The sequence below is a fragment of the Acanthochromis polyacanthus genome, chromosome 18, assembly GCF_021347895.1.
Source record: "Acanthochromis polyacanthus isolate Apoly-LR-REF ecotype Palm Island chromosome 18, KAUST_Apoly_ChrSc, whole genome shotgun sequence".
Classification (NCBI taxonomy): domain Eukaryota; kingdom Metazoa; phylum Chordata; class Actinopteri; family Pomacentridae; genus Acanthochromis; species Acanthochromis polyacanthus.
Window position 1 is genome coordinate 28,397,321 of NC_067130.1, and position 18,056 is coordinate 28,415,376.

General features: G+C 38.3%; 1 protein-coding gene across 1 annotated transcript in view; it reads right to left on the bottom strand.

Annotated features, from left to right (window-relative positions):
- The window catches only part of niban2a (niban apoptosis regulator 2a), a 44,899-nt gene that overhangs the window by 12,333 nt on the left and 14,510 nt on the right, over positions 1 to 18,056 (bottom strand). Inside the window, exons 5-6 of the mRNA XM_022191018.2 lie at positions 17,311 to 17,478; positions 4,267 to 4,385 (exon numbers count right to left, since the gene is read on the bottom strand). Of these exons, the coding sequence (XP_022046710.2) occupies positions 4,267 to 4,385; positions 17,311 to 17,478 (287 nt within the window). The remainder of the gene's footprint in view (positions 1 to 4,266; positions 4,386 to 17,310; positions 17,479 to 18,056) is intronic.

An 18,056-nucleotide genomic window follows, 5' to 3' on the forward strand; every position in this document is an offset into this window, starting at 1 on the left:
AATGAAAAACAAAAATAAACCTTCCAAACCTGCAGTCCCTCTTTTCCTGTGTGGTTTGGTGGATACAGAGGGCCGATTGATGCGACACACAGCTGGATACTGAGCAGCAGGAAGGCTGGTTTTTAGAGCCACTGCCCTCACAGCTGACAAACACGCCTGAAGCTTCCACCAGGTTTTAACGAAGCTAAACTAAACATTTGGTAAAACGTGTTGCCGGTTAATGTAAGGCTGAGACTGGAGCAGTGCAGCTTTTCCACACACACATGGCCTGACAAACAACACATACTGTATCTAATAGCTTGTCTATTTCAAAGCTTGTTTGTCCGGCAGTGCCTAATGAAATGGTGTTTTCTCTGTATTATTGCTGCAGTGGTGGCTGTGACTGGTGTTGCTAATATCTCATTATTCAATGCGGGTGCAGAGGTGAAGCATCACACGCTTGATTTCCGGCATTCTGGTGATTTCAATGCATTTGTGCCTTTTCTGTATTACTTTATGGTGAAAATGTCTTTATTTATGTAAAGGAAAACACAAAATTCAGAAAACAAGGTGAAAAATTCAAAATATAATGTAACATAATGCAGTAAGACTCCTGTGTATTCTCTTTATTGCTTTTAAATATTTATTATTCTGTAAGTCAACTTTTCACTTTTAATATTAGATCCATCCCTGCTGAGTAAACACACATATTTACTATTGTACCTTTTGTTGTAATCTCTTTCAAGACTACACACCTGCTCAAGCCAATGTTAATTAATTTCAATTAATTTGTAAACCCCCATAATTTATTTACTCAGATGTGTTCTCTGTCTGCTCATTCTAAACTTATTTGGGATGAATTTTAAGAATCATACATGTTGCTAAGAACAAGAATACAACACATTTTGGTCTGTAAACGATTACAACAATGATCAAAAAGCCTCTAAATTAGTTGAAGAAGCAAAAATGTTATGCTTTAATATTTGAATCTACAAGCCATTACAGTTGAAATGACAAATGACTTGTTTTGAAGGCTTTGTGTGGGGAACATGGCCTAATAAATAAAAAAAATACAACACTTATTGTATGTTTTGGCACCGAAAATACATTAAAAAATGCTAACATTCAGTCATTTCATATTTGTATTACCTTATTTATATTTTAGGTACCTTATTATGTCATATTTTGTCTAATGTTGTCTGTAAATTTCGTGTAAGAGAAAGTTGTTTATATTAAAAGAAAAGAAAAAAATATGGTGCTTGAGAAGGACATCTGCTAGCTACCCCGGAAATACAGCTCTTAAGAAGCTAAGCTAAAATGCTAACCCTCGTTTTCGTATTCGGAGGCAACAATAAGCTTCAAGGTCGACAAAATCTAACGCACTGGTCGTTAAATGTCGGTCTGATTCAACCATCGACACTGCTCGCTGTTTATTTAATCCTGCAAAACTGTTGTAAACTCTTTATAACAACGGCTACTGCTAATGCTAATATAGCATTTCGTAGTCCAGCTAGCATGCTAACAGTGCAGCTATGGCGCCGCCGGATGGGTTTGTGGAGGAACTTTGCTTGGATGTTTTGGTTTTAATCACCTGTTGGGTTCAAACAAGACTTTAAGCTGGTAGCTGGAGGATTTTCCTGCCTCTCAGTGTCTCATCCTGGGTTTCACTTCACTCTGGTAAGTGCTAACTTCACGTGCTATCATGCTAAATGAATAAACTCCCAGTGCGCTGTGTTTACTTGGTTTTTCTCAGCAAACATGACTTTTCATAGTAGGAAAATCACTGCTGTTGCTAAAAACCACAACAGTTGCTCACTTATATTCGAGTTTTATTGTCTTGAAAATAAAGCATCATTAGTTAGCCAGTTGTCATTAAGTGCTATGTTTAAACTTGTCCTCTCCTCATTGTGTTGTGTGAATTAGCTGCTAATTTCTGCTCTTACATTGCAACCATCTGCCTTTGAGTTGTATTTTCATGGTTATGATTGTGTATTTTTCCTTGCTTCTTTTTTGCACAACTGATTTTTTTCCTTTTAATTGGTGCATTATGATGATTTGAAGCAATGAATTGTGTTGGATTGTGAATAATATTCACGTCTGAGTGTTGAGTGGACGGTATTGGATGCGGTCCAATATGCCAATATTTTCCCAAAAATTTCCATTGTTTGCATAGATTTTCCAACCTAATTGAAGAGAACATCCGGTCTCTCCTACTAGAATTGACTTATTATTATGCCTTACTGTGAGGACCTGCTGACAGGTGCAGGTATTTATTCAAAACTTATCAAATGTACACATTCACTGGGAAAAATAAGAAAAGCATTTCAAGTTATGTGTCAAGCAAAACCGTAAACTTTAAACGTGGCTGGTTTTATCCTCCTGTTCATGCAAATATTTAATTTTTAACCATTTTTTGACTGATGCTGTTGAATGCTGATGTCTTTGTGTATTCCATTTTTGAATATTCTAGCCTGATTTTGTCTTGCTGGTTGTTTTTCAAGCCATTTCCTACTAGCTCAGTGCAAACACTAGTCTTAAGTAGAGGATAAGGTTTATTTAAACACACCATCTTGCTCACAGTTTATTCAAGTGTTTGTTTCTCTCATGACACACTTTGAACATGGCTTTTGTCGTATTTTATGTTTAACCATCACCATATATAGTAGTGAACTGTGTTTTTCTCTCATGTGTTTGCACAATAAATCCACAGGAATGTCTGGGAGTGAAGACGCTGCTAAATAGAAGAATATTTTACTGTATCCCCTGAAATACCCAGGATGTTCTTCTATAATGACTCACAACACTGTCACCTGATTACACTTAGAAATAGTCTGTTAGTCAGGAGCAGAGAATTCCTCTGTATTAGCCTGTTTACTCTATTTGTACTTGCCAACTTGGACTGAATACTTTGTGCTTTTTATAGTATAACAAAGAGGTTTGCCTATATTTTTCTGGCATTCTGTCAGTCCCGGTTACTATTTTGAATCAATGTAGAGTTTGAACTTATAATGATACAGATAGATGGCCTTTTAATTTGTTGCTGGACAAATCACCAATCCCTCGTTTAAGAGTCAATGGTTTCCTTCTAAAACTAAATAAATTTGAACTTTTGACCTCTTGTTAGCAGACCTGCACAACAAGCTGGAAACCACGGAGGTTAATGAAGAAAAGGTGACTGCCATAAACATACTGATGCAGGTATTATTAAGCTTTAGCAGAGACTCAAAGGGACGTATTCAGAGGCGAGCTCCCAATCAAATGAGTGTGTCTCCCAGTGAATGCCGGTATGTGGGCTGGGGTCTTGTTGCTGGTGGTCTCTTTGAAGGTTTTGTGTGGGTGCATTCTTGCTCTGTGGTGTGAGGAGAGGGCGTGTGCTGGACATGAAGTGTTGGCTATACGAGCTATATCCACAGAGAAAAGGCTTTTCTCTGGAGAGCTGCCCTGCCTCAGACAAAATCACCGTCACTCATCACCGCGGCCTCTCAAGAAGTTGAACTATGGCCCCGAGGTTCCTCAAGGACTGCGAGGAACTTGCTCCTGACAAAGTCTTTAAACTGTTACCTGCAGCTAGCATGTTGTTTGAATAACAATAAGCTTTGTGTCAAACCAACAAGCGTCAAGAGGGAGGTGTGGCTGAAACTTCAGGCAGAGTTAACCCTAGTGTCGTCCTTAAAGGTTTAAAGATTAAAAATGTGGAAAAATATATATATTTTCACAGTGAAACTTCTGATGTCCACATTTTCAATATTTTTGGGAAATCTGTGAACATTTTTTGGTGGAAAGAAGAAGAAATGTTCAAAATGTTTCTTAAGAACATTCACAAAAAACAACCAAAATCCAGCGAATTTCGTTGGATTTTGGTAGTTGTTTTTTTTGTGAATGTTCTCAAAGAAAATATTAGAAGTTTACTGATATATTTGTAATTGCTTTAGATATTTTTAGGATTTTTTTTGGAAGATTTTACTCATTTTTGGAAAATATTTACAAGAATTTTCTTGCCAAATTTTTCGAATTTTTTTTAAACAAAACTTTTAAGGTAAACTGTTAAGGAATTTTCTTCCTGAAGGTTTTGCAGTTTTTCAGAAATTTGAGGAATTTTTTTGCTGAATTTTTGGATTTTTTTCAGACAAAGAAACCATATTTTTGGTGCCTGTAAATGAAGACAACAGAAGCGTTTAACCTACTAAAGTGGTGCATTCAGGTGCTCCACATCTGATGTGTTTTACCACTTTCTTAGCACCCAGGTGTGCATATGATAGAGTATCATAGTTAATGTGAGTTTCTGACCTGTGGCGGCTCTCCACACATCATATCCCAGGTCCCGTAGTGTCCTTTGGCCTGTCTGTGGAGCCTCACAGAGTCGGTGAAGGCTGGAGTTTGAACAGTGCAGTCCTCTGAAAGACCAGCTGGGGGCAGAAAAGAAACAGGCAGACGCTTAGTGACATATAGAAATATTTCAAAAAAGTCCCCAAATGCTTCTTTTTACGCGATTCCTCTGCAGCGTCTGCATGTTTGTGGCCGTTTTATTGCAGAATTCCAACAGTTTCCACAACATGTGAGTCACCTCTGTGGGAGTTTATTTTCGGTGCATTCGGTCACAGTTCCCGGGCCCCTATCACTCACGGCTGTGTCATCCCTCAAAACAGGAAGATGCCACCTCGTCGGAGGACACATTTCAGGCGGTTGCTATGGTTACCACCCCTCCCCGGTCAACAGGACAATAGAAAACACTGCAAGCGGTTTTTTAGGAAGTTGGTTCCTATCATGTGGTTTCAAGTGATGAAAATACGCCACGAGAGCTGAAGGACGTCCCTCACAACAGCAGTATAAACAGGTGTATGGAATAAAACATCTCTATAATTAGCAGCTTGTCCTTCACAGCAGCTTTTCTTTAAATAAAAAAAGTGGCCAATGCTTCGGTTGTGTTTTCTGCTGTGGCAACAAGAAAGAGTCGGTTCTTTTTGATGAAGACATTCGTAATTAAAGGATGCAGTTTGATTTAAAATGTTGCGTTTCTCTGGGCAAAGATAATTAAGTGCTTAGAAATGTCCTTATTTTTGAAAGAAAAGCAGTTTTTTCAATGAAGATAACATTAAATGAATGATAAATCCAGTCTGGACATTGTTAATGTGGTAAATGACTATTCTAGCAGGAAACAGCTGATTTTTAATGGAATATCTCCATAGGGGCACAGAGAAACATTTCCAGCAACCATCACTCCTGTGTTCTAATGCTACATTGTGTTAGCTAATGGTGTTGAAAGGCTAACTGATGATTAGAAAACCCTTGTGCAGTTATGTTAGCACATGAATGAAAGTGTGAGTTTTCATGGAGAACATGAAATTGTCTGAGTGACCCCAAACCTTTGACTGGTAGTGCATTTTCTTCTGAAGTTTTATTACTTAGCAGTGGTGGAAACAATATTTAGACTCTTTATTGAAGTAAAAATATAGTAGATATATCACAAATACAGATTTTCTTGCAAAGTAACTTAAAAGATTATAGCAACAAAACCTTAATTATTTATAATTATTTCACTACAGACATTAACCCTTAGATGCATAAGTGGGTCAAAAAGTACTTGAGGTGGTTGTTTTCTTGCAATATCTTACTTTTTTATCATTTCATATTCCAGCTATTTCTCAAACACATTTTTGATGTCATTCCATTAACAATTTTAAGTTTCCATTTATACTTTTAGAGAAATTGTAATATTATATGACTACCCCAAACTCTTTATCAGTGATAATCTCATACAAGATGTGATGCACAAACTTGGAGGAAAAGATGGAAAAATGTCAACAAAATGGATGCTGACATTCTTCTATTGCTGTTCTGTTTAATAGCCTTCTTTTTTTGATTATCAAAATGTTCAAAATCTGTTATAAAGTGAAAAATAAACATGTTTCAAACATGAAAGCAATCCTGTGTGGACAAAATATGATATAAACAATAATATTATAAATTATTTTTCGTAACTAAAATGACAAAAATGGAATAAAAACACATGAGTTCTTTTCCATTTTGAAGCACTTATGTAAGAGGGTAGAGTTCAGTCTCTCGTGCATTGAAGGGTTAACTGTATGAAAACTCTGCATTCTGTAATTCTACAAAGTTTTGACATTGTTATGATGAACCTCCTGCCTGTGACCCGACAGTTCTGAATATTTTTGCTGTTTTCTGACACAAATTCGACTTGAGGTGCCAAAAAATGAGACGACAGAAATAGAAAGCTTTCGTGTTCTGCAAATGCGTGAATGTTTGGTTATGCACATCGCACTCCGGCATCCAGAAATGGTGATTTTGCTGCATGTGAAGTGTGTCCTGAAACAATACCAAAGTGCATGTGAGCGTCCACGGAGCTGTGTTTCGTCTCTGGAAGTCTGTGACTCAGACGAGGCTGACAAAGACGGGAAGTTGCCGAGGAACGAGGAGGGGGAAGCAGACAGGAAGCCGGCTCTGATCTCAGCTCTCCACGTCTGCTGGGTAGTCGCTTGTCTTGGCGCATGTTTGCATTGGAACTCGCCGGACGCCGAAGTTTGAAGTGCAGCGTGAAATTAATGGCACAGGAAGCAGCTCTGTAGACAGCTGACCAGCCAGCATGTGGAGGTCGAAAGTGTTTGTGACCAAGCAGTTTCTCCAGAAATAGAATTCATTTGGATGGTTTCACACAGATGATAGAAAATGTGTGCTGTTTTCTCTGTAAACTAGCATGCCCCACTGAGATAAGGCTAGACGATAATAAGCATGCACAGATGTTTAATTATGTTGTACCTGATATTTACCGAGCTTAGAACAACATGGGAAGCTTCAGACACGTCTTGCAGTTGCTTGATCATCAACCTTGTTCACTCTTGTGCTGCTTTGTCTACAGTCTAGAGCTGCAACGACGAATCAGTTAGTCCTCAACTGCCATATCGATCGTCAACCATTTTGGTAGTCTTTCAATCAGTCTAAAGTAAATCCTCTGATTCCAGCTTCTTAAATGTGAAGATTTTCTGGTTTCTTTCCTCTGCTGTGATGATGCACTCAAAAATCTTTGGATTGTGGACAAAACAAGACATTTGAGGATAAATTCTTTGGCTCTGAATAACACAGATTGACATTTTTAGCATTTTCTGACATTTCATAGACCAAACAACTAGTTGATTTTTCATAAAAACAATCAACAGATTAATCAACCATGAATTTAACTGCCCTCCTACAGTAACTTGTAGCACATTGTCATGCTCAAAATGGCGATCGTCCAACTAATCAATTATTCCTCAACTGCTAAATTGATTGACAACTATTTTGGTAGTCTTTTAATCAGTCTAGAGTAAATCCTTTGATTCCAGCTTTTTAAATGTGAATATTTTCTGGTTTCTTTCCTCCTCTGTGACAGTAAACAACTCAGAAATCTTTGGGTTGCGGACAGAACTAGATATTTGACGATGTTTTCTTTGACTTTGAGTAACCTAGATTGACATTTTTCACCATTTTCTGACCCTTCATAGACCAAATAACTAATCGAATAAACGATCAACAATGGAAATAATTGTCCTGGAGTCTATCCCAACTAACTTGAAGGCAGAAGAAACCCCGGACAGGTAACCAGCCTATCATAGAGCTACATATAAATATGAACAATCACTCGCATTCGCACCTACGGACAATTTAGAGTTACCAGTTAACCTCAGCATGTTTTTGGACTGTGGGAGGAAGCCGGAAAAGCCGGAGAAACCCACGCGTGCACAGGGAGAACGTACAGAAAGATCCTGAGAACCGGGGATCGTCTAGCTGCAAGACAAAAGTGCTAACCACCATTCCACTGTGTAGCCCCCCGACTAGAACCACCACACAGGAAACCTATCTTAGATTAGAATCTGCTGTTGTGGGATTTTGCAGTAAAGTCAGACTGGATTCAAACTAATCCTAATTAGCCTGTAGAGACCCCAAAGCTACATATTTTTCATATTGTTTACTGGTACCTCATACTGATCTTCAGCTTGGGGTTTAGTAAAACATTCAACCTGGGTGGTTTAGTTTCCTCTCCACACAATGCAAAGCTCTTTCTTATTTATTGCACATTGTGAAATCTATTTACATGGTCTGCTGAGTTGACTCTGTTTACACCTGAAAAAACACATGATCCTAAAGACTTGAATCAATTACTGTAATCTTTTAAGGCACACATTAGCACCAGATCTGCAGCCTGAGAGTGAATTCTTCTAGATTCTCAGTAGATTTCTTCTCGGTGGCAACAGAAAAAGGAAAATATTTTTTGACAATCTGCCAAGCCAGTAAACCACGACACATTCTCCATGTGTCTGAACCATCTAGATTAAGGAGCAGATTGCAGTTTCTTTGCAGTGTGTGTGTGCTGCATATAAATAGCACATGTGGCAGCACTTACCATGGTCTTTTTATTGAAGGCATTTCCCTCCCTGCCTTTCTCACCGCGCTCCGGTTGGTGGGATTTTAGCAGCAGCCGGGGATGAGTTCACGGGCCGTAACATCCATGAATCTTTCCCTGAGAGTTTTTGTACGTTTGACCTTTCAGGTTGTCATCTGACGAAACCTCGGCTTTAGTCCGGCTGCCGTCATGTAGAAGCAGGTTTCAGACACGTCTTTTACACTGCTGCTCCTACTGACATGCATGAGTAGGATTCCCCATATGGTGCAGCCAAACCCACAGTACAATAAACACCCACTGAAACACGCTGGCAGCTGCAGACATCACAAGCATCACTGAGAAAGCCCTACCAAGGAATGTAAGTGTCTAGGAGCAATGAATGGGTGAATGTGTGGGATTATTTTCTACACTGATGCTGTTTATTTCATGCAAACGGTGCCACAGAGTGAATCCTGCAGCCTCCTGAGAAACGCTGGAGCTGTAAACCGAGGCAGGATTTATCGTCTGAATGTGCCCATCGTAGGTCTCTTCTTGTGGAGCAGAATTAGTCTGAGGTCTGTGGATCAGAGCGGAGGGTTGGTGGCTGGTTTTAGAGCATGTGGGTGTGGAGAGTCGGCCGTGATTGATGGTTCTTTAGTGGGCCAGCCTTAGACTCTACAGCTGTGATGCTCTGCAGCCGCCATCAGACTGGCCACTGCTCAAATAGCAAAGAATGAACTAATCATTGGTACTGCTACTCTTAAGCATTACAAATATGAATTTATCCCCAAATATGTAAAGTCTGAGTAATTTTTAACGACAAAAAAAGCCTACATCCTCTAATTCCAGCTACTTCATTTGGAATATTTTCCTGCTTTCTTTCATGATCTGTGACCGTAAACTTTAATTGTTTGGATTGTGGATAAAACAAGACATTTGAGGACATAGTCTTAGGTTTTGAGAAACACAAAATGCCTTTTTTTTTTTGTCATTTTCAGATACTTCATAGACCCAACAACTAATTGATTAATTGATAAAATAACTGACAGATTAATCAACATACTACAGACAGTAAAAAATATTAAAGCTGATGCTGCCATATTGGTTTGTTGGGCTAAAAAAATATGGCTGTTTCATGAACCAGTTGATTTAACAATAAATGAAGGAAAAGGTTTATATTCAAGTTAATTGCGAAATAAACCTAAACCACACTGTTATTATTACATAACTGGAGACTACTGAGTGTAATTTTAATTATTGAATTCTACTCATAATGTTAATATAGTGGTAGATCAGTGGTCTGTTGTATACATAAACTGTATATTAAATATGGATATAGCCATGGTGATGCACATCTGCTAGTTTGTGGAAAACAGTTTTAAAACCATAAGTATGGTGTCTGTTCATCACCGTATTTGACTTTGAAATGGTGGGACCTAAACCATACTCTGCTTTATTGTCAATTTTAATGATGGGACAAAAATGTACCAAATTATTGTTGTTCTGTATTGAAGGAGACTTGAAACTAGCAATGGAGACTATGAACTAATTAGGAAAATGTTTACTGAGGTAACAAATCAAGTAAGAGGTCAGCTCATTTTCTCATAGACTTCTATACAATTGGACTTCTTTTTGCAAACAGAGGAGGCACCCCTGCTGGCCATTGGCCCACTTTTGGGAGTGTCCAACTTTTATCCAGTCTATGGATTTACTGAAAGTGATGCAACCCAACAGAATTAAGTAAATTTAGTGCATGTGGTCACATAAAACAAGACATTTGAGCACTTGACCAAACACCTTAACTTTGCAACTACGTAATAAACATTTATTTTATTGCCATTGGCTGACATTTAAAAGATCAATAATTACTGGATTATTCAGGAGAAGAACCAGCAGACTCAGTCCTTCTTGCAGCTCTAAATAGCCCTACAGACCTACTATAGCTATGTATGCTCAATGTTTTTTTTTTTCAATGTTTTCAATCCACAGAGAAACTCATTCTGGATCTTTTATATTGGTATTTCACGTTATTAACCTGGTTAGTTTGTGAACATTAAGGTTTTTCTTGGCCTTTTGGGTATGACAAGATATGCATGATTGGTTGAATTACAGTAAATACTACGAGTCTTAACCATATTTGACAGAAATGTATGCATTTTTTCTTGTTGTTTCGGAAGAAAACAATCTAGTATGTTTGACTAAATGAAACCCTAATGAACAAAACTATCTCAGTCTGAAAACATTTTCCTTTGATTTTGCCTTAAACCTCTTGGAAGGGTGACAAAAATTCTTCTATGCAGAAAATAACCTGAACATACCTTTACCATTCAGCCTTTAGCAGAAAATTGATCTGTAGGTTTAACTCCTCAGTGTGAACATGTAAATGTAAAGAGCACAAAGCACAATGGTCAATGTTAACTGAGCTGCTTAACAGGAAAATTTGCGAATCATCCTGTTAAGGTGATGCAAATACTGTAGTTTAAAGCGTTATGAGGGGGAAAGCAACAAGAGCTTCAACAAGGATTCAAATAGGCCTTCGCTGTGTCTGAATCAACATTTGACTTGTGGTTTTTACTTATCAAAGGCAGCTGAATAGTATCTGTGTTCAGCTGAAGATCTGCTTTGCATGTAGCTTCTGTTCCCAATTAAGGCTCTGCAGTTTCTGTACAGTGACTAACAGGCTTTGTGTGATTCAGAAGGGCTGAATTCAGGCGGAATTCCTCTTCTAAGTGAGTGGAACCTCAGATTCTCCATCCTTACAATGTTTTATCATCTGGTCTGTTTCGAAATGCTTCCATGTACAGCAAGTGTGAGTATGTATGTCAGTATGTACTGCAGAGAGGTCAGAGGTCGGGTCATAAAACCATTCGTCACCCCCAGGAAACGCCTTTTTACAAGTTCTGACTTTCCTCAAAACACCCAGGTGACATTGCTGAGGTGAGACGGGGTGTGTCAACACAGGCCGAAAGCATGAATCCACACACAGAAAGCATTACTTCCACCAGCCGTGGTGGGTTGCAAGGAACAGCAGCTCTGTTCCTTGCAACATATTCCTGCAGCCCAGCCTCGCAGCTGGAATGCACAGCCTGGCCTTTTACTGAGCATGCCCAGACAGGTAGTGTTTAGTAGTACTGCTGGGCTGCATGCATGAAGCTGCTGAGTTTATTTTATAGTCAAATAAGCTGGTATGCGGCTTCTAGTTGCTATTTTGTCATCAGATATCATCAGATACTAGTCGGTTTTTAAGACTCGTATCTAAAACGAGCATGCACTGGATGTTCTGCAGCTTGCTTGGTTAAGCAGAACGCCCCAAATTCACGCAGCACAATTTGGTTGGCATGATTGTTTGTGAAGTGCAAAACAAAAGGCCGAATCAGGTTGAGCAACTTTGTGATGAGCTCAGAGAGTGTTGTTTCATGTTTGCTTGTATTATTCTTTATACAGAATCATTTAGGCTGGGAATCTTTTTGGACAAACTATAGGTGATTTACATCTTTCTGTAGCCGCTGAGGGGTTTAATGCAGCTAGCTTTATGATTACAGTGTGCGTGGTAATCCACCTTAACTCTCACTTAAGGTGTACTTTACAGATAATTTAGTTTTCATATGAGGAATACTGTTGAAGCTTGAGTGGTCAAACAACACAAACAGCAATATAGACATGAACACAGGTATGCACAATAAAAAACATTAAAATTATGGTCAGATCATTAGGACTTTAGACATCAGTAGTGAGCAAACAATCCAATTCTTTTGGGCCAATATTGATACAGATTAATAGTAATCAAGCAGACTGATATAAGAAACTGATGTACATTGGAACAAAAACAAAAAGTTTTGTTTCAGAACTTAGAATAACCCAAACTCCAACTCAAAACTTTACAGAAAAGTCCTTGTTTCTTTGTCTTTACCATGCTTTTTAACATTTACTCTTCAGTATTTATTGGCCAGTACTCATGACATGTAACCAGTCAGATGGAGCTGTAGGCGAGACACACCACAGAACATTTTTTTAAATCGATTTTTTTTAAACAAAAATATAATATCAATAATCTAAAAAAAATGCTGAATATTGGTCTTGACAATTAGCCAGGCCAATCATCGGCCAGTCCATTGTCTTTTTGGTTGACTGGTTGGTGGAAATGTTCTCATTAACCGATAACTGGTGTGACTTTTATGAGGAAAAAAAGTAGTGCATTCACAGCTATCCAGGACTTATCCATTATTTTTTGTGTTGGGAATAACAAAATACTCAACACCCCCACGCTTTCACAAGTTTGGACTGGCCTAACCTAAAGGAGACTGCTAGGTTATCTAGTGTTTATTTGGACTCAACTTCAAACTAATTAACACCATATCACAGAAGTCGCCTGTGTGGCTGCATTTTGTTTGAACACATGACCAAAAAGTCAACTGCAAACTCTGTAAACAGCACTTTTCAAATCACAACTCAGCAACCAAGCTGACGGTTAACTGCCAATCTGGTGTTTAACACTTGAGATTTTTAGGGAAACTATGCCAACACTGGCATGTTTTTTTGCCTATTAATGTTTATACAACAGCCAAGGCATCCAGTGACACTTGTGACAGCTCAAGCTCAAATAAGAACATGATGGGAATTGTCAAATATATCGCTCAGGACATGTGTTCTTGTTATTGTAGTGGAGGATTAAGGATTTAAGAAACTGATCAGAAATTCTGGAACCTCTTTCAGTATAAAATTACCCAATTAAAATGAGTTAATTTGCTGCAAATATGAACTTTTTATGTTTATTTATAAATAATTTAGCCTAATAAGGCTGGCACAGTGGAGTTAGTATGATTTAGTTCATACCAAGTTTTATGTCATAATCAAGGAGGAACCGATACACACTTGGATTAAAAATGAAAGTCTTTATTGTCAGAATTTAGATTTGCACAAACTGCAACATAAAACTAAGTGGGATTTCACTTTTATAGTTCATGGAGCGATAATGTGCAGCTTTTGTAGATTTAAAATATTGTGAAGAGGAGGTCCTTTGGTTGACCGAGGCCCTTCAGCTAATGCAGAGACTTGTCTATCAAAGAATTAGAACGATGGTGGTTTGGTTCCAAAATATCTAAGTTATTATTATGATGTCATTTTTCTTGATAATTATGTGAAATAAGTTTATTTATAGATGGGGTATGTTTAGCTGCTAAAATGTAAAGCCAATGACACATGGTCAGAATTTGTTAAGTGTAATAATAAAGTTTGGGGTCACCCAGACAATTTCACTTTTTTGATGAAAACTCACACTTTTATTCATGTGCTAACATAACTGCACAAGGGTTTTCTAATCATCAATTAGCCTTTCACCACCATTAGCTTAGAACACAGGAGTGATGGTTGCTGGAAATGTTCCTCTGTACCCCTATGGAGATATTCCATTAAAATCAGTTGTTTCCAGCTAGAATAGTCATTCACCACATTAATAATGTCTAGACTGTATTTCTGATTAATTTAATATTATCTCTATTGAAAAGAACTGCTTTTCTTTCAAAATAAAGACATTTCTAAGTGACCCCAAACTTTTGAATGGTACTGTACACAACAGAAATAATGTGTAAATTTCCTATTCAGAGTCCTATTTTTCTATTACAACAGATCTATATAGAAATAAAGACTTTATATTTAGTCATGATTCATATTCTGTTTGAGTATCTTTATACATAATCTTTGCTTGATCTAAACTCTGTGTCAACACCACCTGCCTTCTCAGCCAACAGAATCCAAACAAGCCAGATCATGTTCATTGCAGCAGCTAATTCTTTATCCCAGAATCTTTCCTACTTTTTGTTTTCATTACAACTTCCCCACGGTCGCTGCTCGGTCTGGTTCTCAGGAGAAGCACAGCGAACGTGAGATCATGCAGGTGTGAAAATACCCCAAAACTACCATGTGACTCTCCTCACACAAAGGCAGCTGCAGAATTTTTTATTTAATCACACTTGCAAATTAAAACTTGCTGTATAATACGCAGCCAACACGCCAAACGAGATCTGGAAGCAGGACAGTTATCTACGCAACTGTATTCCTTCTACACGAAGACCAAAGATGAAACTCACAGTTGTCCTGCCAAGTAAAAAGGTGCAGTATGACAACACATGAAAAAAATGGATTACATTATGTTTCCTCCATGTCTTTGCCTTGTGTGTCTCCAAACAATGGCACATGAGTCATGACAGCACAAGAAGAAGCCTTAACAGGAGATCAAGAGTACATCTCCACCCTGATTAAACAAACACCTTTAAATGTGGTATCAAATGAGGGGGTAAAAAAAATAAAGCACCACAACATCCGACAGAATCACTAATAGTCAAATAATGATGCAGCAGTCAAACAAAAGCTGTGAAAATAATAGTAATGTTTTTTTTTAAAAAAAGGAAACAACAAAAGAGCTTAGTTTCAGTTGACATCACTCTGATTCATTCAGTTGAGTGACAAAGTCAAGTTCTGTCATGCTGTTTAGAAATCTTACTGCAAATATTAAAGAAAGTGAAGGGATTAGGACTGTAATGCATTATATTAGTCTGCTGGTTTGATTGAATATTTGCTTTACAATGCAATTTGTCTCTGAACCCAAAATGTCTTGAAAATGCATGTTTTATCCAACCAACTGTCTCAAACCTTATATTCAATTTGTGATTATTTAAACAGCAAAAAGCAGCAAGTTTTGACACTGGAAGCTGAAATTAGAGAATGTCTGGTGTTTTTTGCTTTTGTAACCAGTTCAGTTTCTTTTGATTGACTTACCATTTATTTAGCTAATGATTTTTAGCTCTGGAATGTGCTTTACTGTGTGATAATGTTTACTGCGGCGGAGGAAATTGTAAAAATGAAGCCTGTCTTAAACAGTCGCCTGTCTCTGCATCTAAAAAACCATCTCTTGGGGTAAATACAGTCGCCGTCAACTATTCCAGTGATGCACATTCATCTGTCTGGACTGAAAATATGCAACACGTGCAGCTCTGATCCAACGACAACAACGTGTCGCCCTGTAACCAAGAGTGAACTTTAACAAAAACAACAAATACACGGCATTCCTGCAGCATCTCACACTCGCACATCGTCCAGCTCACTCGGATGGCATGTAAAGGCTTCACACTGTGACACACACCCTCATCTGAACCGCCAACAAGGGTACAGAGGAAAGAGAAGCTCTAATTGTCTGGGGTGGAGCTCAGAAAAAGATTCTCTTAAGCTCCAGACAACTGAATTTATCAGGTTGTCTTCTACTCCCATCACATTGTTCAGGAAATATTCCCATTAGCTCAACAATGCTGCTGTTTCTTACATGTACAGTACCTATAAAAATATTCACCCCCTTTATGGGTTTTCAATATTGAATCATGACCAATTTAATTTGGCTTTTTTGAACATGAATTTACAAAAAAAAAAAGCTATTCTTTCGCGTCAGATTGAAAGCAGATGTCTACAAAGTCATGTCAATTAATTAAAAATCTAAAACATGAAATAAACGATTGCATAAGTATCCACTCTCTTCAATGTGACTCACCTATTTCAAAACAGGTGCAGTCTTTTGGTGCTAGAAGTTGCACAATTCGTGAAATGGAGATTAAGTACAAGTGACTGTAGCATAAAGATACCTGTGTCTGGAAGGTCTAGTCACCGGTGAATCAGTTTTCCTGGATAAAACTACACCATGAAGACAAAAGAACACTTCAAGCAACTCTGTTAAAAAGTTATTGAAAAGCATAATTACAAGAAAATGTCCAAGTCACTAGAGTACCGTTAAATCAGTCATTAAGATATTAAAAGAATATGACATGAGTAAATCTACCTAGAGCAGGTCATCCTCAACACTGACTGAGCATGAAAGGCTCGTGAGGGAGGACACCAAGACACCTTTGACTCCGTTGCAGCTGAGTTTTAAGGGACCTTACATACAAGAACTGTTTCCTGTTCTTCACCAGTCAAAGCTTTTGGGAGAGTGACAAGGAGAAAGTCACAGTTGGAAAAAAGCTACTTTTGAATCTAGACTACAGTTCACTAGAAGGTATGTGAGAGACTCTGAAGTCAACTGTAAGAAGGTTTTTTTGTCTAGGACCAAAGTCTAGCTTTTCGGCCATCAGACACGTTGCAGACACCAAACACTGCACACTGGCCCCAGTGTAAAGCACGGTGGTGGCAACATCATAATGTGAAGCAGGGTGGTGACAACATCATAATTTGAAGCATGGTGGTGACAGCATCATGATGTATGGCATGGTGGTGGCAGCATCATAATGTGGTGCACGGTGGTGGCAGTATCATGATGTGGGAATGTCTCTGGGCACCACGTCCTAGAAGACTTGTAAAGGTAGATGGCAAAATGAATGCAGCCAAGTATAAGAAAAACCTGATGCAGTCTGTAAGAAAACTGTGACTTCGGATAAGATTTGTTTTCCATCAAGACAATGACCTGAAACATACAGCCAAAGCTACACAGACATAGTCTGAAGATGTAAAGGTGAATGTTCTGGAGTGGAGTCAGAACCCAGACCGTCAACCAATTGAGAATTTCTGGACTTTAAAGAGGCTTTTCATGATATAATTTTCCATGCAACCTCACAGTTTTGCAAAGATGAATGGGGTAAAATTGCAGAGTCCAGATGTGAAACGCTGATTGAGACCTGTTCAAAGTGCAACTGCAGCCAAAGGAGCATCTACTAAATACTAACTTGAAGGCCGTGAATACTGATGAAATGATTTCTTTGACCTTTTATATTTTTAATTAATTGACATTACTTTGTAGAGATCTGTTTCTACTTTGACATTGAAGAGTCTTTTTGGTTCGTTTCTCCCACAAAAGATAAATTATATCAGCCATGATTGAATATTGAAAAGCAATAGAAGGGAAAAATTCCATGGGATGAACACTTTTTATAGGCTTTGCGTGCAAAACTTTGTGTGCTTCATTGTTTGTGCATTGTTACCATTGTTGCTGTGTCTGACACAGTCCTGCAGCACTGCATGCCACTTCTTATGCTCCTTCTCAGTCATCACACAGAAGTAATGGTGGCGGGCGTATGGATGCCACAGGATCAGGGGGAACTGAGTGGCACACTTGATGAATGGATGGTTTCCCACTTTGGCCTTGATACCTACAAGTCACATGAGAAACGAGACTTGAAAAGAGTTCATAACTTCGATTTTTGGTACTTATGCACCCAGAAGTTTGGTTTTCTGCCATGAGAACACACTGATCACTAAAGTGGTTGACTGGCGTGCGGCAGTGGTGTATTCGTGACAATTAAAAAAAAAAAAGAAATTTGAAGGAGTGACGGCTAGGATTTAGGAATGGTGGCCCACCACTGCTGAATGAATGTAGAGCAAACACTGGGATCCGAAGATCAACAGGACTCCAAATGAATACCCGCAGGCCAGTGAGTGTCGGAGATTGACGGCTGGGACGCATATTTTGACAGACAAAAATTAAAATGTTTTATTTTGATGTTACAAGATCACCATAATCTTCAAATTTAGAATTACATGTTAAAAATTAACAATCTAAAATAAAAGAAAATTTAATTAAATAGCCTGCTGATTATTTATTTTCCAAAGTTACAGGGAGCCACAACAGAGGGATGAAAGAGCCGCATGAGGTTCCGGAGCTGCGGGTTGCTGACCCCTGGTATAGACAGACTGCGTCCAATTAATGACAAACCCTTTTCAGTTATAC